Source organism: Borostomias antarcticus, assembly GCF_949987555.1.
Source record: "Borostomias antarcticus genome assembly, chromosome: 33".
Lineage (NCBI taxonomy): Eukaryota > Metazoa > Chordata > Actinopteri > Stomiiformes > Stomiidae > Borostomias > Borostomias antarcticus.
This window is the reverse complement of record NC_140266.1, coordinates 3238418-3256400: the sequence shown is the minus strand read 5'-3', so window position 1 is coordinate 3256400 and position 17983 is coordinate 3238418. Positions and strand designations below refer to the sequence as shown.

General features: G+C 41.9%; 1 protein-coding gene across 1 annotated transcript in view; it reads right to left on the bottom strand.

Annotated features, from left to right (window-relative positions):
- Window positions 1-727: 727 nt before the first annotated feature.
- The window catches only part of stab1 (stabilin 1), a gene marked incomplete at its 5' end in the record, with an annotated part of 34336 nt that continues 17080 nt past the window's right edge, over window positions 728-17983 (bottom strand). Inside the window, 33 exons of the mRNA XM_084460718.1 lie at window positions 728-975; window positions 1529-1633; window positions 1723-1872; window positions 1989-2102; window positions 3094-3243; window positions 3344-3463; window positions 3648-3754; window positions 3834-3999; window positions 4223-4356; window positions 4495-4639; window positions 5548-5741; window positions 5949-6056; window positions 6179-6283; window positions 7024-7173; window positions 7872-8085; window positions 8238-8297; window positions 8444-8590; window positions 8732-8821; window positions 8942-9118; window positions 9281-9340; window positions 9474-9605; window positions 9756-9902; window positions 10001-10081; window positions 10479-10598; window positions 10969-11040; window positions 11521-11594; window positions 13185-13310; window positions 14174-14253; window positions 14337-14382; window positions 14606-14701; window positions 15260-15455; window positions 15734-15847; window positions 17831-17959. Coding sequence (XP_084316844.1) covers window positions 925-975; window positions 1529-1633; window positions 1723-1872; window positions 1989-2102; window positions 3094-3243; window positions 3344-3463; window positions 3648-3754; window positions 3834-3999; window positions 4223-4356; window positions 4495-4639; window positions 5548-5741; window positions 5949-6056; window positions 6179-6283; window positions 7024-7173; window positions 7872-8085; window positions 8238-8297; window positions 8444-8590; window positions 8732-8821; window positions 8942-9118; window positions 9281-9340; window positions 9474-9605; window positions 9756-9902; window positions 10001-10081; window positions 10479-10598; window positions 10969-11040; window positions 11521-11594; window positions 13185-13310; window positions 14174-14253; window positions 14337-14382; window positions 14606-14701; window positions 15260-15455; window positions 15734-15847; window positions 17831-17959 — 3960 coding nt within the window. The 3' untranslated portion in view covers window positions 728-924. The remainder of the gene's footprint in view (window positions 976-1528; window positions 1634-1722; window positions 1873-1988; window positions 2103-3093; window positions 3244-3343; window positions 3464-3647; window positions 3755-3833; window positions 4000-4222; window positions 4357-4494; window positions 4640-5547; window positions 5742-5948; window positions 6057-6178; window positions 6284-7023; window positions 7174-7871; window positions 8086-8237; window positions 8298-8443; window positions 8591-8731; window positions 8822-8941; window positions 9119-9280; window positions 9341-9473; window positions 9606-9755; window positions 9903-10000; window positions 10082-10478; window positions 10599-10968; window positions 11041-11520; window positions 11595-13184; window positions 13311-14173; window positions 14254-14336; window positions 14383-14605; window positions 14702-15259; window positions 15456-15733; window positions 15848-17830; window positions 17960-17983) is intronic.

Sequence of the window (17983 nt, the reverse complement as noted above, 5' to 3'; positions counted from 1 at the left end):
TCTCCAGCATTAATTCTAATGACCAGATCGACAGTATGTCAAATAAAATTGTGGACCATTCCATTCCCATTGGTTACAGCAAATGAGCACAGGTTTCATATGTGCATCATAATGATTTTGATGAAAATGAGTTTCTGATTCTGGAATAATTTAGATGTTTTACATGCAAATTGCATATTCATTTTGCCATCAGTCAGTAGGAGTCCTCTGTCCACATAGCTGTAGAAATTGCTCAATAAAATATGGCTAGTCTACGGCCATGATTCAATGGCCGTTTTTGCCTGCAATTAAACAACCGCTGCCGTTATAGGCACTTGTCACAGACTCGTGAGTCAAATTTAAATAACAGCTATGCCAATGTATCATATTCAACAAAGGTTGAGTGAATCCATTCTGTTCCCTCCAGTGCTGTAGATTTTTATGAGTATGGTTTGTAGTTCATGCAAGAGCCAGTTCCATTCTGCTCCAGCCAACACGGCAGCTCCCCCCTCCTCTGTGTGGGGGATGGGAAGCTGTACTCAGTAGCAACAGTGAGGATGTTGGGGGTGGGGTGAACCGAGAATGTTGGAAGATGTGAAATTTTGAATTACCTTTTCCTTAAAACTCAAAAGAATAAATACTCAGGGATGTCTTATGGTAATTAGGACCAGTACATGTATAAGGGGTACTTTAATCAGTGCAATTATGTCAGCACAGTGAATTACTAACTAGAGATTTGATTGTTTGGTATGCACTGCAAGACAATGGATTGAAATAATGACAAGCTCCGCAATATACAGATGAGAATATTTTGGAACACCTCGTGTATGGACAAATTTCAGAAGGTTAGGACAAATCGGTGTTAAAACCAGTGTCTATAAAGCAACACCTGTTTCATTTACATAGTCTTTTAGACACATGACTCAAATGTTTTTTATTCTTCTGCTACTCCAGAACTTGGGGTGGTCCCGAAGCTTCGGCCTCTTGTCCCGAGTCCTGAAACAAGAGTTCAAATATTAGATTAGATTGCTAATCCGAGATTATAGTCAGTTGGCCCTGAACATTGATCTTTGAACAATTTGGTAACCAAGGTTGAAACACGCTTTTACCATGCTAGTTTACCATGCTAGGCTTACTGATACAGTAGTCGCTTTGGTTGTGAAGCCCATAAGCATGTAAAGCTGCAGTACATGTAAGATTTCCGTTAGATTTTAAACATTTCAATATTGATACGATAAATCGAGATGGATAATTGATCAAGCTCCTCTGTGAAGACTGTCCTTGTAGACTGCTGTTGGGCTCTGCCAGTTCACACCTCATCACCAAATCACACCTGGTCCAAAGCATGCGGCTGCGCATGCTGAGATCCAATCAGCAACACGGGGCATTCTTCTATGGCCTTATGGGTACCCAAACCCACTGAAGCAGACTGAATTCAACTTGGCAGGCAGATGTTTCCATCGTAGCTAGCTTGTAGCTGGCTCATTGCACAGAAGTTACATACTGCAGCTTTAAGCCCTCTGATTCCATGAACAGACTGGACACTTACACCAAAGGGCTCTGTGAATGCTCGGTAGCCACTGTACAGGGGGTTGGGAATGTTCACCAGGGCCGGTGTGCCTCCCTCTCTGGAAGAAGCACCCTCATCTTCATTCTAATATGGTGAAAACGACACTATAAGATCACTTGTTTTTATTGAAATGTTTTACGAGGGTTTTTCATGTTGTAAACGGAGCTTTTTACCCTGAAGTAGTGGAACCGGAAGGCATCGTTCTTGTGTTTGAAGACATAGTACCCCAGGCCAGCAATGATGCAGATGATCAGACACGTAACCAGGATGGAGGTTGCCGTGGTACCTCCAGAATGGGTGTGGCCTGAACTAGCGTGGTGCACCTCCAAGAAAAAGTGTCAGAGAGCTTGCCTGAAGTGTCGGTAGGTACCAGTAGATAAAGGCATAGAGAAAAATTGGGACATGATAATCAGATTTGTATAAAAAATGTTTCACTTACAGGCAGGGGTGGGGCTCGCATCGGACCTTCAATTATATGGATTATTCCATTGGATGCAGGGATATCCCAGGTTAATACCATCCGCTTGTTCACAAGCTTGTATGCCTGTGAATCCTGTGTGAAATAACCACAGAAACAAAGCAACTTAGACTTATCATTCAGGGTAGGAGAACTAACCTGGTATCTCATTGGCAGATTTTTATGCAATGGAGAAATAAATGTACTGTATTTATTAAAAAATCAAAATCGCAATATCTCTAGGAGATCCGTCTATAGTCTGTAAAACTGTAAATGCACTGACGCGCACAAACTCCTTCGCTTCTCGAACCAGAGCTCTGGCATCATTACAGATAAGGAGCTTTTAATCAGCATTTTATCTCAGCAGGCTTTTTATTTGAAATAAATTGTCTTATCTGGCCGTGACCAAACAGCTTCCAGCTCCCCCTCTCCCAGCCTCTAATTGGTTTAGTGAAAAATCAGTCCACAATTGGTGAATCTTTGTTTTGATTGAGACAATTGTGTGCAGATGGGGTGGTAGATGCCTTGATAGGGATTGATGCTGGGAAGTCAACAGGGACAGGTTTGCATGACCCTTTTTTCCTGCGGCTTGCAGCTCTGACAGCTGCTCCACTGCTGAATCATTCAGACATTTGGAAAACAGCCTATTTACCCCCTCCACTCCCCCCCCCCTCCCCTTTCACAAAAGTGATCAGACCTGAACAGCTATCGCCCTATAATTTACCTTTTTTTTTATTTTTACTTTTATTATTATAACTTATGTGTTGCAACTTTGTACACTACTCTGTGTTTTTTTTGCAGGGCCCTCTTGGAAAAGAAAAGATCTGGAAAGATCTCCGTCTCAAATGAAGATTAAATAGATTCACCCATCTTAATGAGAGCCATAGAAAGTTGGAACTATAACAGTGTACAGTAGGTAAGACTCATGTATGTACAGGAGCTGGTCAACTTCACAGAGTATGTGATCTAAGACCTTAGGAGGGTGCAATGGATTGAACTTGCAGTTAATTAACAGAATGATTTTTGAATTGAACAATTGATGTCATTGATCCCAAGCCTGCGTGATCTGCTCTGGCTCCTTACTGACCTGGGTCTGAGTGACATTGATGGAGGAGACCGCCACTGAGATGTTATACCCCAGACGGGAGGCGATGACTCCATGATGTTTCAGGTCTTCATAGAAGTGAATGCTGTTATTGGTGGAGATATGGTACTCCATGTCCCTCTCTGATAATGTCTGGATACATTACAGAGAGAAAACTGTTATTGAACTTTACTACACTAAATGAACAATGCTGTCATCTGCATTTTATGCCTTTCCGCTAAAAAATTATCACCTCATTTTCGGAAAATCCAGCATTGTGTGGTACAAAGAGTGTTGCATACGATGAACTCGATGTCAGGAAATCCAATAGATTCTGTCCCTCCACAGATGATTTTGAATATGTCAGTAACGTCTACAGTGAGAAAGAATTCAATAAATGAATGGGAAATTATGTAATATATGAGAAAAAGGGACAAATCCAAATTTGTGCAAATCATGTGTAGCCTACATCTCATGATAGGATTTGCCAATGTATTCCAGTGAATACGAGTGTATTCGTCTTCCAGTGTGCATCCTCTGAAGACCAGTGTACTTACGTTGTAGAATACAGAGACATTTGAGTTGGAGGCCACGACACTGACCAGGTCTCCATTGCAGAAATCTCCATTTCCAACATATCCACTTCTACACACACAGTACACATCTATAAAAGATGAGAAAGTTTACTGATTCATTCAGTGGATAATAAATAACTCCCTGTAGTATGCATGTAGTTGATTTACCTTCCATTCTGTAGCAGTAAGCATCATATTTGCTGCTGGTATCTATAGGGGGTTTGTACAGGACAATGCCAACATGGTTGTCACCACACCTAACTGAGGGAAACCTTGTAGGATACCCCACTTTCTTCTCGTCTATCCATCCAGCAACACACAAGTGCATTCCAAGCTGGAAACAGAAAAAAAAACATGAACTACATTTTCCTTTTTATCAAAGCAACATTTACAAGGTGTATTTACTTACAAACTACCTTCCATCCACACAAATCTGAGTCTACCTGTGAGAAGAATGTAACAGTAGCTAGTCATCCCAAATCCATCTGTTTTTTTCTTCATGAGACTGTTGGAGAAATGGGATCTTTTAGAGATGATTGAGAAATGTGAAGGGTCACCTGCTGCGCGTCAGACATCTGGGAGAAGGTGGCGAGGGAAGCCTCCTCGGCCTTACAAGCGGCCTCTGCTTCTGTGTAGTTCATCTTGTACTTCCCCGCAGCTGAACGCAGGTGGAACACCCCAGCAGTGCTGCCTAACACAAAATAAATTAAAGTATGGTTTACAGTCAATTTGGTTGGATCATCGTACATTTTACTCTCCGTTTTAAAAAAACAAAAAAAAAAAACACTGTGTTTACAGCCATAACTTAATGACTACATGTATCTCCCACCATGAAAGTGCAGGTCCTCGCAGGTGGCCTTGGGATCACAGCCTCCATTGTCCTGGAGACAGCGGTCGACCGGCGGGATCACCTTCTCCAGGCACTGGAGCCCACTCCCCACGTAACCTGGGAGACACTCGCACTGCCTCTCGTTCTGTCCAAACACACATACACAAATTACACTTGAGACATTCTTCATTTAACAGAGGCCAGTTCTAGACATAGTCAACCAAACTGCAATACTTCGTCCTACCACATGGTGAGAGCAACAACGACAGTGGCAGCTGCGGTAAAACATTATTACAACCCGCAACCACAAGGGGCAGTAGAGCACTGCTACAGGGGCAGTAAACTGCTACAGGCTACTAGGCTTCTTTGACAAGCTGGTTGCCATTGCTTATAATGTAGGCTACATTTCTCAGTTTGAGCAGCCTGAATTGCAAACTGCTTTTTTGGATTAGCTACAGCAGAGACAGTAGCCTACATACAATCGGTTATTTGAGGGGATATCATTTTATCAACTGATCGGACTTCATTCATTATTTAGATTCAAACCCGGAAACTCAGAAATCCCTCATTTTCAACCCATATTTTCAACAATGCAGTCAGAGTAACAACAGTAAATATACAATCAATAAATAGCACTAAACCAGTGAGGACTATTTAATTTCAACCCGTATTTACAGTACCAATGCATGATGCATGTATTCGATTCTATCCAAACATACATACTGTACATTAGACTTGAGACATTCTTCATTAACAGAGGGCAGTTCTAGACAGTAAATCATGTTTCAACACAGTCCTGTCTATCCAGCACATTCAGATCTACATGCTGTGAGTGAATAGAGCAGTAGAAGGTTTTGCAAATGCATGACAATACAGTGCTGCATTTCAGTTTCATACTGCATATTGTACTTTAGTTTGAAGACATAGTAATTCCACTCATTCACTTCTACCTTCAAAGGGGAATCCTGTTTCAGTGTTAACCTGTCTGCAAATGATTTATTTAGTACCCCGGATTAACCTCAAATTAGATAATAGAATGGAAATACCACTCACAGGACCTGTGAATTGGCATGTTGCAAAATCGCTGCAGCCTCCATTGATCTCTTCCACACATCTGTTGATGGGTCCGCAAGAGAAGCCGTCGCCAGAGTAACCAGACTGACAGGAGCAGTTCACAGCGACGCCAGTCTGTGTACAGTCCGCATGCTGGTGGCAGCCTCCATTGTACTCCCCGCATAGATCAGGCGCTGTAAGAACCATAATAACAATGAGAAACAAAACAGGGCTGAGTTTCCCCAGAGGCATCGTAGCGCTACGTTCATCGTAAGCTACGGCGTTCATCGTAGCGCTACGATGCCTCTGGGAAACTCAGCCCAGAATCATTAAATCACCATACACAGTTATAGCCTACACCTTTCATCCCCAACCCTGATTGGTTCATAGTAGCAACCCACCAGTGCAGTTTCTGCCATCCCCTATGTAAAGGGATTCACACTGGCAGGCATTGTCAGGTAGGCACACAGCATTGGGATGGCACTCTGGGGAACAGACAGGCTGTTTCTCTGATCACAGACAGAGGACAGAGAGCAGATTGTTTTCATTACACACACGTCGTCACACACACAACCGAACATCTGGACTAATCTTTTGTGGAGCATTGAACATAAGTGAGAATGATTTGTACCCATTTTCAGCTGACATTGGTCTCCCGACCAACCCTCCTCACAGGCACAGCTTCCATCGCCCTCTATTCCCTCGTCACAACTCCCATGCACAGTACAGTTGCATCCTATAACACACAGATGTCCCACCACACAGTGACTCAACCAAACGTGTGTAAACACATTGGGTCGGTTTGCAAAAATAAAGTACAATACCATAATCAGACAAATGTTAACCTCTGGTCATAACTAGGCAAAGCAAAAGATAGTTACGAGAACAAGGTAGAACACTGACCCAAGCAGTATCATTAGTAGCAGTAGTAGTAGTACTAGTAGTAGTAGTAGTAGTAGTAATAGTAGTAGTAGTAATAGTAGTAATAGTAGTAGTAGTAGTAGTAGTAGTAGTAGTAGTAGTAGTAGTAGTAGTAGTAGTAGAAGTACTAGAGGTAGTAGTGGTAGTAGTAGTATAAGTAATAGTAGTAGTAGTAGTAGTAGTAGTAGTAGTAGTAGTAGTAATAGTAGTAGTAGTAGTAGTAGTAGTAGTAGTAGTAGTAGTAGTAGTAGTAGTAGCAGTAGTAGTAGTAGAAGTACTAGAGGTAGTAGTGGTAGTAGTAGTATAAGTAATAGTAGTAGTAGTAGTAGTAGTAGTAGAAGTACTAGAGGTAGTAGTGGTAGTAGTAGTATAAGTAATAGTAGTAGTAGTAGTAGTAGTAGTAGTAGTAGTAGTAGTATCAGTAAATATAGTAGTAGGCCTAGTAGGAGTAGTAGTAGTAGTAGTAGTAGTAGTAGTATCAGTAAATATACTAGTAGTAGAAGTAGTAGTTGTACTATGAACTAGTCTTTGCCAGTTCTCAGTGGGATTGTGAACCTGTGCAGTTGGACCCATAGTGTTTGGGCTCACACAGCTCGCAGGCTGTTCCTCTGAAACCATCATGGCAGCGGCAGGTCCCTTTCCCACTTATGCCATCGTTGCAATTCCCATGATCACCACAAGGGGACTCCAAACCTCCTGAGCAGACTGAAACAGAATGACATCTCTGTAGTGTAAGGGTACATTAGCATACAAGGACCTGTGTATAAAACTAATGCAGGGATAATGATAATGATGATGATGATAACGAGAAACCATCACAAAGCTATTGCAGATTGTAGTACAGACAGAGAAGTCATTAACGTTCAGTAGGCCCTAACATAGGGAAACATCGCCAAAGTCAATAGAAACTGGTCAGAAAATTATAGCTCTGGGGTCTGAGTTGTTTTTTAATCAGCTGATTAACTAAAAAGAACATCTGTCATAATCACAATGCAAAGTACTAGTTCCATAATAAAACAGTATCATATGTGCTTATGCTTAGCAGGTTGAATAACCAAACCATCAATTTGGGATCTCTTATGGACTAATTAAATGAATTAATGTTGCCTCCAGATAGTAATTAATATTATAACCTGTTGCGTGGCTATTTCCCCTAGTCATGTTTCTAGAAGTACTCTTTTTTCTTTCTTGTCCTAATTTTTTGTCTTTTTTTGTTCATGCCACTGCTGTTACATGTATTGTAAACAACAAGAAACATCTCACAAAGTGTATATGAAACGCTTCACTGTCATGCACCAAAGTTAAATGCAATAAAAACTTGATTTACAAAGTACTACAGGTAGTTCTGTTGTATTACTGTCCGTGCCACTTTGTTAGTGTGTTGTCTGTGTAAGAGGTCTCACCTTGGCAGTCTCTCCCGAAGTGGTTCTTACAACACATGCTGGACCATGACTGTGACAAACAAACCCTCTTGCAACCAATAAGCCCGTTAAATCCCAATTGCAAGTTATGAATATCTTCAAATAATTTCCTCCTGGACTGAGACCCGAAGTGGCTCATGTGACCGAAGTGACGGAAGTACGGCCTGTGGGTAGGTATGCATATCTCATTCTTGCCCTTTAAAACACAGGAAACCCATATTAGTGACCACATCTCTATCACAGTGTGCTGCCACAAAAACCAGCGCACTAGACATGTCAGCTTCAGGGTCGTGGTTAATTCTGATCCATTTGAAAATGCAGTAGACTCGTTCAGTCCTGGAGTCTTACCGAGTCCACAGACCCAAATGGACACAAGCGTGCGCTCTGGCAGGTCATGCTGCAGCGTGACTGGTGAAACAGAAGACGTACACTATGTGGTCAGGCTCGGATATGAATATGAATGCATATCATACATTGTGTACTTTACTTGACTATCATTTGAAACGTTGATTCACAATAAGATATGTGATATTACAATGATGCTTAATACTCACATAAACAGTCCTGTTGACAAGCCCGTCACAGTGGGCTCCTAAGCCAGGTGGCTCCAGCAGTTGGTCAATGCCATAAGCGACGCCAACATCAAACTGCATGTACCGCTCAATGACTTGAGCACTGTTGTCATTAAGGATCACGTTCCCCTGAGGTAGACATACAACCTTCAGCTGTCAAACTGAGGCCTGAATCCAATGCAACCCGTTGAAGCCTGTGTCTTAGAAAATGAGAATCGACTCAGCATGTCAACGCACGGCACATAGCCTTTTCGCTTCACCACAGCTTACCACAAGTTTTTTGTCACAGGTGACTGAAATCTTGGATCCATGCATGGTCCGGTACACGGTGTTCCGCCCCGGATAACTCACACCTCCAGCCTGGAACATAACAGACATCTCGTCACTCTTTGGTTCAACGCAGGCTGGATTACATTGTCTGTTGTGTTTATGTGTTTTCCTAATCGATTTTTGAAGCGAAGCAAGGAGAGGAGAGCTCACCCTTATGTTGCGGACGATGTGGGCCTTGATGAGGCTGACTAGTTGGTCTCTGTGGTCCTCACTGTACAGCCAACGCTGCCTGTCGGCTGAGAGGGAGCTGAGGGCCGCGTCAGACGGCCAAAACATGGTGAAGGGCTTGTGGATGGGGTCCTGTAACAGGCTCATCAAGTTGGCATCCTAATGTCACACACACACACACACACACACACACACACACACACGCACACACGCACACACACACACACACTTAAAATGAACAGTTCAACAAGTCATGTGTTTTACCCATGCATATTGTTGTTATAATAGTTATCATTACTATTAATTATCCTTTAATTGTACCTCAATGAGTTTGCTGAACTTGGTATATCCGTACGTCTTTGCTGCCTCAGTGAAATTCATCTGCAGGTGAGTGGGTAAAAAAACTTTACATGACCACATCTGGGCCACATTGTGACCACATCTGGGCCACATTGTGACTTGTAGTTCTTACTGTATATGATTGATTTGAAGTTCTTATAGGATTTATCTGTACCTTAGATGATAAAACTGGTTTATCCTTCAGCTCATATGGAGTGAGGACCTTGTCAATATAATGTATTACGCCATCATAGGTGGTATAGTCACTGGTGACAATCTTTGTGTCTTCATTTATGTACACAGTACCCTGGAATTAGGAGAGAGAGAGAGAGAGAGAGAAAGCAAGCAGAAGTGATAATCATTTACTATATGTTTTGCCATACTGCATAGAAAAGGACACATGAGTTACTAATATGGTTAAAGGTAGAAAGAGCTGACTGGTCTGCTAAAGACACACCTCCTTGACGGTAAAGTTGAGACGGTGGCCAGACGCGGCCACAGCGGTGATGATGGACTTAAGGTTTTCCAACATCAGAATCTCACAGGTGATGGTGTGGTACCTCACCAAGTCTGTGGTTCGGCCCTGGTTCTCCCAGGGACTCAACTGCACACAAGAAGACAAGACACCCTGTCAGACAGACAGGCAGGCAGGCGAAGAGTCAGGGAGACAGACGATCTTGAAAAACATTATTAATAGTTTACCGAATAGTTGTCGCTGCTCTCCTTGAGAGGTACGAATACTGTGAAAGGCCCATCACCATACCAGAGGTGTGGGTCATACACCTACAGCATAGAGAAACAGGAATAACGCCAAGATGAATAATCAGTGGATTTGATAAAGTCAGTAACCTCAGCTGATATGATCGTCATGGATACTCACAGACATTACAGAACGAAACCAGAAAGCTTCAGGACGGCGAAATAGCTCCTGCAGCAACATGTTGGAGAATGTAAGAACAGTGCTACAAGTCTGTATTGGCCTGTATCGCAGTAGGTTTAGTATATTAACAAATTCTATCCCTCCTTCAACTGTTAGATACGGTATGTCCTGGAAGCGTATGAACGCAGCTGGGGAATGGATAGGAATAACATCCTACCACATATACCTTATCCATATTATATCCACCCACATAGATGATCAACTTCAAGCACTCCACACATATGCCACGCCTCCACTCACCGCCCTGGTGGATCCCCGGCAGACGAGGCCGTCTCCCACGTAGCCACCCATACAGGAGCAGTTCCTTTCCCCTTGCCCGAGGTACCTACACCTGGCAAATTCACCGCAGCCTCCATTGTCCTGCAGAGAAGATGGAACACAGGTGGGGTTATTAATATAACTTGTTGTGATAAGCAACAAAAAAGCTTGAGGTCCTTCCTTCAGTCACAGAGTTTGGATCCATGGATCTAATGTACTTCAACCTGTAACTGTTTTTAATAATAATAATAATAATAATAATAATAATAATAATAATATTCATTATTATTATTGTTATTATTATACATTGCATTTGTTTTGTTGATTTGTGTCTCTGTGTAAACTCATCATCACTGTAAATGAGGGAAACGGTGCTTCACGACTATTATATATATAAAGGTTTGAAATGAAACTAGTGCATCTTGTAGTAATGCAATATAACAGCCGTGATGGAACCAGATAATTTACTTACCTCCCTGCAAGGATTATGTGGGTAGCAGATCTTTCCATCTCCTCTATAGCCAGACAGACATTGACAGGCCACCTGTAAATGTCAAAAGAAGATATTTAAAACGAGATGTGCCAAGTGTAACCAGGGCAGGGTTTGAACTCGAGCCACATTATGTACAAATATTTGAGCAAACTCACTAGGCTGAAGCTTAGACAAGAGTAGTTCTGGGTCATTACTGCCACATAGTTCATTTAATTTTATATTTAAGACCCCTGTCTCCATAATATCCTGTCAAGGGCAATTGTAGCTGCTTTGAGGGCTTGTTGCCATTGTGGGCTGTTCACTGTAATGAGGGCATATGGGTAACATGGTCAGCCGGGCAGCCAGCCTAAGGTGTTGGGTAGGGTAACTCAAGGTAACACTCTGCTAGTGTACAGGATCTACTCTGAGGATTTTTCATTTATATTATGCACCAACAGACCAATTCTTTGTAGGTGAAAGCCTACTTGGCTAATACACATCTTAATCTGAAGGATACAGTACAGTGTTTTTGAGAGAGAGAGAGTCACTTACTAAGTTTGGTCCTGTTTTGATGCACTCAGCCAGTCCGCTACAGCCACCATTGTTAATTAAACAGCCATCAATCTCTGCAAAAAATTGAATGTTTAAGATATGTTAAACATTAATTTTTCTCTTCATTATGATAGACAGAAACACATACTGTACAGGAGCTGTCCAAAAAACATGAATTTTCGTTGAGAATGTACTGTACCAAGTCTAACTTAAAAAGATCTTTATTTTTAAAAGCTACTACATCAGTAACAAGATAATTGTGTATTATTAACAAGATAATTGTGTATTATTGAGCCGAGAAGCAGATCAGTAGTTAAGTTGTTCACCTGTTATAGGAGCTCAGTCTACTACTGTAAGCTACCTTCAGAGTGATGGTTGATGCGCCGTACGCTCGAAATTGGCATTGGTTATGTTCCTTTCCAATACAGGATCCGTACACAACGATTTGCAGTACAGTATAACATTAATTTATTGTCTCCATGCATGCCAACAAAGTCCGTACTCACTTGTGCAGAAACTCAACAAACTTAGCGGTCAAAACCTGTTTGCCCTTTCTGGGGTCAACACCTGACAACCATAGTGAATGCGCTACCTTTGTACCTGCCTCAGGCAATGTGACAGGGCCACCCAATGCTCACACAGTGAATCACACACAGCTATCCCAGCAACATATCTGGCTCTTACAATACCCAAGCAGACCAGTAGTTAAGTCGTTCACTCTAACATACCCAAGCAGACCAGTAGTTAAGTTGTTCACTCTAACATACCCAAGCAGACCAGTAGTTAAGTCGTTCACTCTAACATACCCAAGCAGACCAGTAGTTAAGTCGTTCACGGTAACATACCCAAGCAGACCAGTAGTTAAGTCGTTCACTCTAACATACCCAAGCAGATCCGTAGTTAAGTTGTTCACTCTAACATACCCAAGCAGACCAGTAGTTAAGTTGTTCACTCTAACATACCCAAGCAGACCAGTAGTTAAGTTGTTCACTCTAACATACCCAAGCAGACCAGTAGTTTAGTTGTTCACTCTAACATACCCAAGCAGACCAGTAGTTAAGTTGTTCACTCTAACATACCCAAGCAGACCAGTAGCTTAGTTGTTCACTCTAACATACCCAAGCAGACCAGTAGTTAAGTTGTTCACTCTAACATACCCAAGCAGACCAGTAGTTAAGTTGTTCACTCTAACATACCCAAGCAGACCAGTAGTTAAGTTGTTCACTCTAACATACCCAAGCAGACCAGTAGTTAAGTCGTTCACTCCAACATACCCAAGCAGACCAGTAGTTAAGTTGTTCGCTCTAACATACCCAAGCAGACCAGTAGTTAAGTTGTTCACTCTAACATACCCAAGCAGACCAGTAGTTAAGTCGTTCGCTCTAACATACCCAAGCAGACCAGTAGTTAAGTCGTTCACTCTAACATACCCAAGCAGACCAGTAGTTAAGTCGCTCACTCTAACATACCCAAGCAGACCAGTAGTTAAGTTGTTCACTCTAACATACCCAAGCAGACCAGTAGTTAAGTTGTTCGCTCTAACATACCCAAGCAGACCAGTAGTTAAGTCGTTCACTCTAACATACCCAAGCAGACCAGTAGTTAAGTTGTTCACTCTAACATACCCAAGCAGACCAGTAGTTTAGTTGTTCACTCTAACATACCCAAGCAGACCACTCCATCTCCAGTGTATCCTTCTTTGCAGGTGCAGGTTCTTTCTCCCGGTACCGTCTCAGTGCAGTTGGCGAACGACGAGCAGCCGCCATTGGCGGTGACACATAGGTGTACCTCTATGAAAGAAATAAAACATTTTGAGTTGCAGTTAATTATTATATTTGCAGATTACGTAGTTATAACAGTGGGACAGATGCTTACATGCTAATGTACAGTATGTTATGTTATTTTTATTTATAATGCGCCCCCCAACCAACTGTTACATCAGCTTGGGGCGCAGCCCGGGTACAGAAACAAACAAACAAGAACAGAGGACTGCAGAGACACAAAAAAGTCACAGTAGGTGAATTATTTATTTGAATCCAGTCTATTTTTACCACCGCCCCAGCGACAGCACATGGCGAGAGGGAATGTTTTCGGTTTGTTTCTTTGTTTGTTTGTTTATTTGTCTGTTAGCAGGATAACACAAAAACTACTGGACCGATTTTCTGTGTGTACAGTATATGTACAGTAGCATGGGCCAACTTAGAACCCATTACATTTCGGAGCGGATCCAAATCAAGGATAGGATCCACTAATTAAAACAAATCTTAGAACGAAGCCAGCTCCCTGTGTGGGGGTGCTAGAGACAAGGGGTTTGGACTGGGGTGTGCGGGAGGAGAGCCCGGAGAGCACCGGTACTGCCCCCCGCCAGCTACGACCCAGGGGGGGCGCCACAGAGCCGCCCAAACACGGCCACCCATTCACCCATTCCCGCCATTATTTGGACGTACACTCCAGACCACTTATTTCTCCGGAGTAAAAATAAGCGGGGGAACGCCACCGACTTGGGCTCACGACCCAAAAATTAATTGTCAATGGGAGGGGGGTTAAAACGGCCATATCTTGAAGTGGGAACCTAACAATGGCAGCAATACCAAACATGTCCTGCACACAACCACGAAATAAGATCATCTTCAGATGGAAAATGATTTCCAACCTTTGCAGAAGGTTCCATTTCCCTCAAATCCCGCGACACAGGTACAGGTAGGGGTTGTTCCGCTACTGTTGGTAACACAGCTGAAAACCAAACAAGGTCCCAATTATGCACTGACGATAGCAATACTTATCAGTTACAACATAGTCATACGTTAAGCACTTACTTTGCATTCTCATCACAGACACCACCACATGCATCATCCACAATTTCTAAAAAGAGAATGATTGACAGAGACAGAAAATTACAATAGTACACATCTGAAAAATGTAAATTCATGAGTAACTCCCCATTCAGCAACTATGCATATTGTTGTTATAATTATTATTCATCTCATCAATGGAATGGAGTGCAGGAGAATGCATCTCTGTTATCTATTGAAATGTTTGCAAAGGCATGTTAAATACGTGAATTCGTCATCTTTCAGCAACGCACCCACAGAACAGTTGACTCCTTTCCAGCCCTTGTAGCACAGACATCTTCCATTACCTTCCAGTCCATCCAAACACTTCCCATGAGCACAGCTGCAGACTGCAAATGAACACGGTTACTGGTAAAACATAAAACTGGACCTCTTAATGCCTTTTACTGCATCCTCATTTAACAGTGGGCTGCAGGTAGTGTGACGGCTGAATAGAGTGGGAAGTCTCTGTTGCTCAGAGGGCATACAGGCATGTGACAGCAGCAATGACTGCTACACCAAACTCCAGACACAACTTTGCCTATAGGAAAAAGAACGCCTCACTTTAATTGTTTATTTATTATAATGTGACGCCAGTTAAGCAGCCCTGATGTTTGATTGTTTGTTTTCTGTTTACATTTGTGAAATGCAATTTAAAAAATGAGTTATAAAAAAAAAAGAAAAAGAAAGCCTCAGACTATTTTTCTGTTAGGAAACTGGCCAAATAAATGGTTGAGTTCTTTATTGGGTGGAGTTTGCTGTAACTGTCAGATGCAGTCAGAGTCTGGTGTAATTCCCGCCAGGACCAAATTCAAGGGATTCAAGGATATTTATTGTTTATTATATTTGTTATGTACAAGATCGTCTGGTAAGAGGAATCTGTAGATGCCATAAGCAGTTACTCCTACCTGACTTGCAGTCTTTCCCATATCTGCCTGGCTCACAGGTCTCACAGGCCGTTCCATGAAACCCCTCATTGCACCTGCATTCGCCGTTGCCAAAGTTGCCATCATTGCATTTGCCATTGTTTGAGCACCAGTTGTCCAACTCTCCTGGGCATTTGAAACAGTTGTGCCCAAAGTAGCCAGTGCAGCATGAGTGGTCCTGCACCCAAGGGGTTGACAACAGTTAGATTACTAACAAGCAGGCTAACCATGCTGGGCTTGTGAGCTGGATACTGTACTGTAGCTCTTGCAAATGGACCAAGGATGTTGTTCTAGAATGATGCCCTCAAGAAATATGTATTCATGTTTTTCATGAGAGAGCATTGTACATCTAGTAGATTGATTGATTGATTGATTGATGTTGTTTAGCATTTTCACCGCATTTCTGCCCTTGCATAATACAGCAATGGCATCCGACTCATGAATATCTTACTGTACCTTGGACACCTTCATGCAGTTGATAACACAACCTGGCACAGATTTATATCTGGAGCCAACTTTCTTCCTGTATTTGCAGTTCGATTTCATATCCGGAGAGAACTCTTCCTTAACCTACAATAAAGAAAAATCAGTCATGAACAAATATGTTTCATCATAAGAACATTGAAAAAATATGATGCTGAGAATGAACAGTATATTGACAAGCATGATGTATATACTGTAGGATTAGAATGTTCAGTCTTACTGGGGTAGGTGAACCATAACATCTGGGTTTTGCATCGCAGGCTGAACACCTCCCCTAGGAAGATGAACAAAGAACGAGAGAGATGGAGTGGAAGAAAGAAAGGGACAGAGGGATGGGCAGTGAATCAGAGTTGGAGAGAAGAAGTAGAAAAAAGTCTGATCTCTGATATATTTAAGAACAGAACAATGTATGTTTGTTTTTCTCTAACTACAAATCTGAGCAGACAAAAATGACCTGTGGAGTTCCCCAAGGCTCCATTCTGGGGCCTCTTCTGTTCAAAATGTACATGCTCCCACTAGCTCAAATTATGGAAAACAACAAAATGTTACCATAGCTACGCAGACGACACAAACTGATATCACCACTGTAATGGAATTAAATCTGATCTAAAGTAAAAAAAGATTTGCCAAGGTTCGCTCAAAGAGGTTAAGTCTGATTTATTGAGAAAACATACGAGCGCAAGGACTTCAGAGGAGACCCACGTAAGTGGTATCCATCAGAAGTGCCGCAGTCTGGTCTTGCGCGGCCTTATATTCAAAGCAATACACAGGTATGACGCTTCCAGGGATGTGATTGGCTAACCTATCTGTACACGTCATAATAAATGGCATACGTCATCAACAGTGGTCAAGAGTTGAGACACTTGATATGAGAAAGAGCGGTAAATCTTACAGGGATAATAGAACAAAGAATGGTTATTCAGGCCAGACAAAGTCTAGGTGTGTTGACCTCCTGAAGAGTGGTCATCCTGTCATAAATTAGGTTAGCACAGCTATGTGAAAGGTTGAGGGAGGTGGTCAATTACAAGGGAGGTGGTGAAACTACAATTTTCTATGACACCATATCACCAGGGGACTATACAAAGATTGGATGTGACAGAACTTTCTTCAACTAAACAAAAATAAAACTGAAGTAATAGTCTTTTGAGCCAAAGAAGAATGATTAAAAGTCAGCACTCAGCTCCAATCAGTAATGCTAAAAACCACAAACAAAGCCAGAAATCTTGGTGTAGTCATTGACTCTGACCTGAATTTCAACAGACATTAAGACAATTACAAAGTCTTAATGGATCTATGTCTCAACAGGATCTGGAAAAACGTGTCCATGTGTTTATCTTCAGTAGACTCGACTACTGTAACAGTGTGTTTACAGGTCTCTCTAAAAAATCGATCAGACAGCTGCAGCTGATTCAGAACGCTGCTGCTTGTGTCCTCACTAAGACCAAGAAAGTGGATCACATCACTCCAGTTCTTAGGTCCTTACACTGGCTTCCTGTCTGTCAAAGAATTGACTTTAAAATACTGCTGTTGGTTTATAAAGAACTGAATGGTTTAGGGCCAAAATATATTTCTGATCTGCTGCTACGTTATGAACCATCCAGACCTCTCAGGTCATCTGGCACAGGCCTGCTTTCTGTCCCCAGAGTTAAAACAAAACATGGAGAAGCAGCGTTCAGTTTTTATGCTCCACATACCTGGAACAAAGTTCCAGAGAACTGCAGGTCTGCTGCAACTCTGTTCTTTTAAATCAAGACTGAGGACTTCTTTTCACCGCTGCTTTTCATTAAATCAAATAATTATTGACTCATACACTGCACTGTAACTTTTATTCATGTATTCTATTTTTCCTGCATTTTGTTTTAAATGTCCTTTTTTTGCATTTCATTTTATATGACCTTATATGCATTCCTTGCACTTTGTCTTGATGCTTTTAATGTCTCATGTAAAGCACTTTGAATCGCCTTGTTGCTGAAATGTGCTATACAAATACACTTTCCTAATTATTATTTATAGTTATCATTAATCCTTTATTAACTTAACTCCCAGAACAGTTTAAGTGTCCTCACTTACCCTCATAGTCATGATGATATCGTTGCCACATCGGTTTTTGTGAACCTGTAAAACCTGCGGGATTACAATGACAACCCCATCTCTGGTCTCATTATAGCTTCCATCCAGGGGCACCTCATTGGCCAAGGTCTAGAAAAGTTGGAGAACAACCAA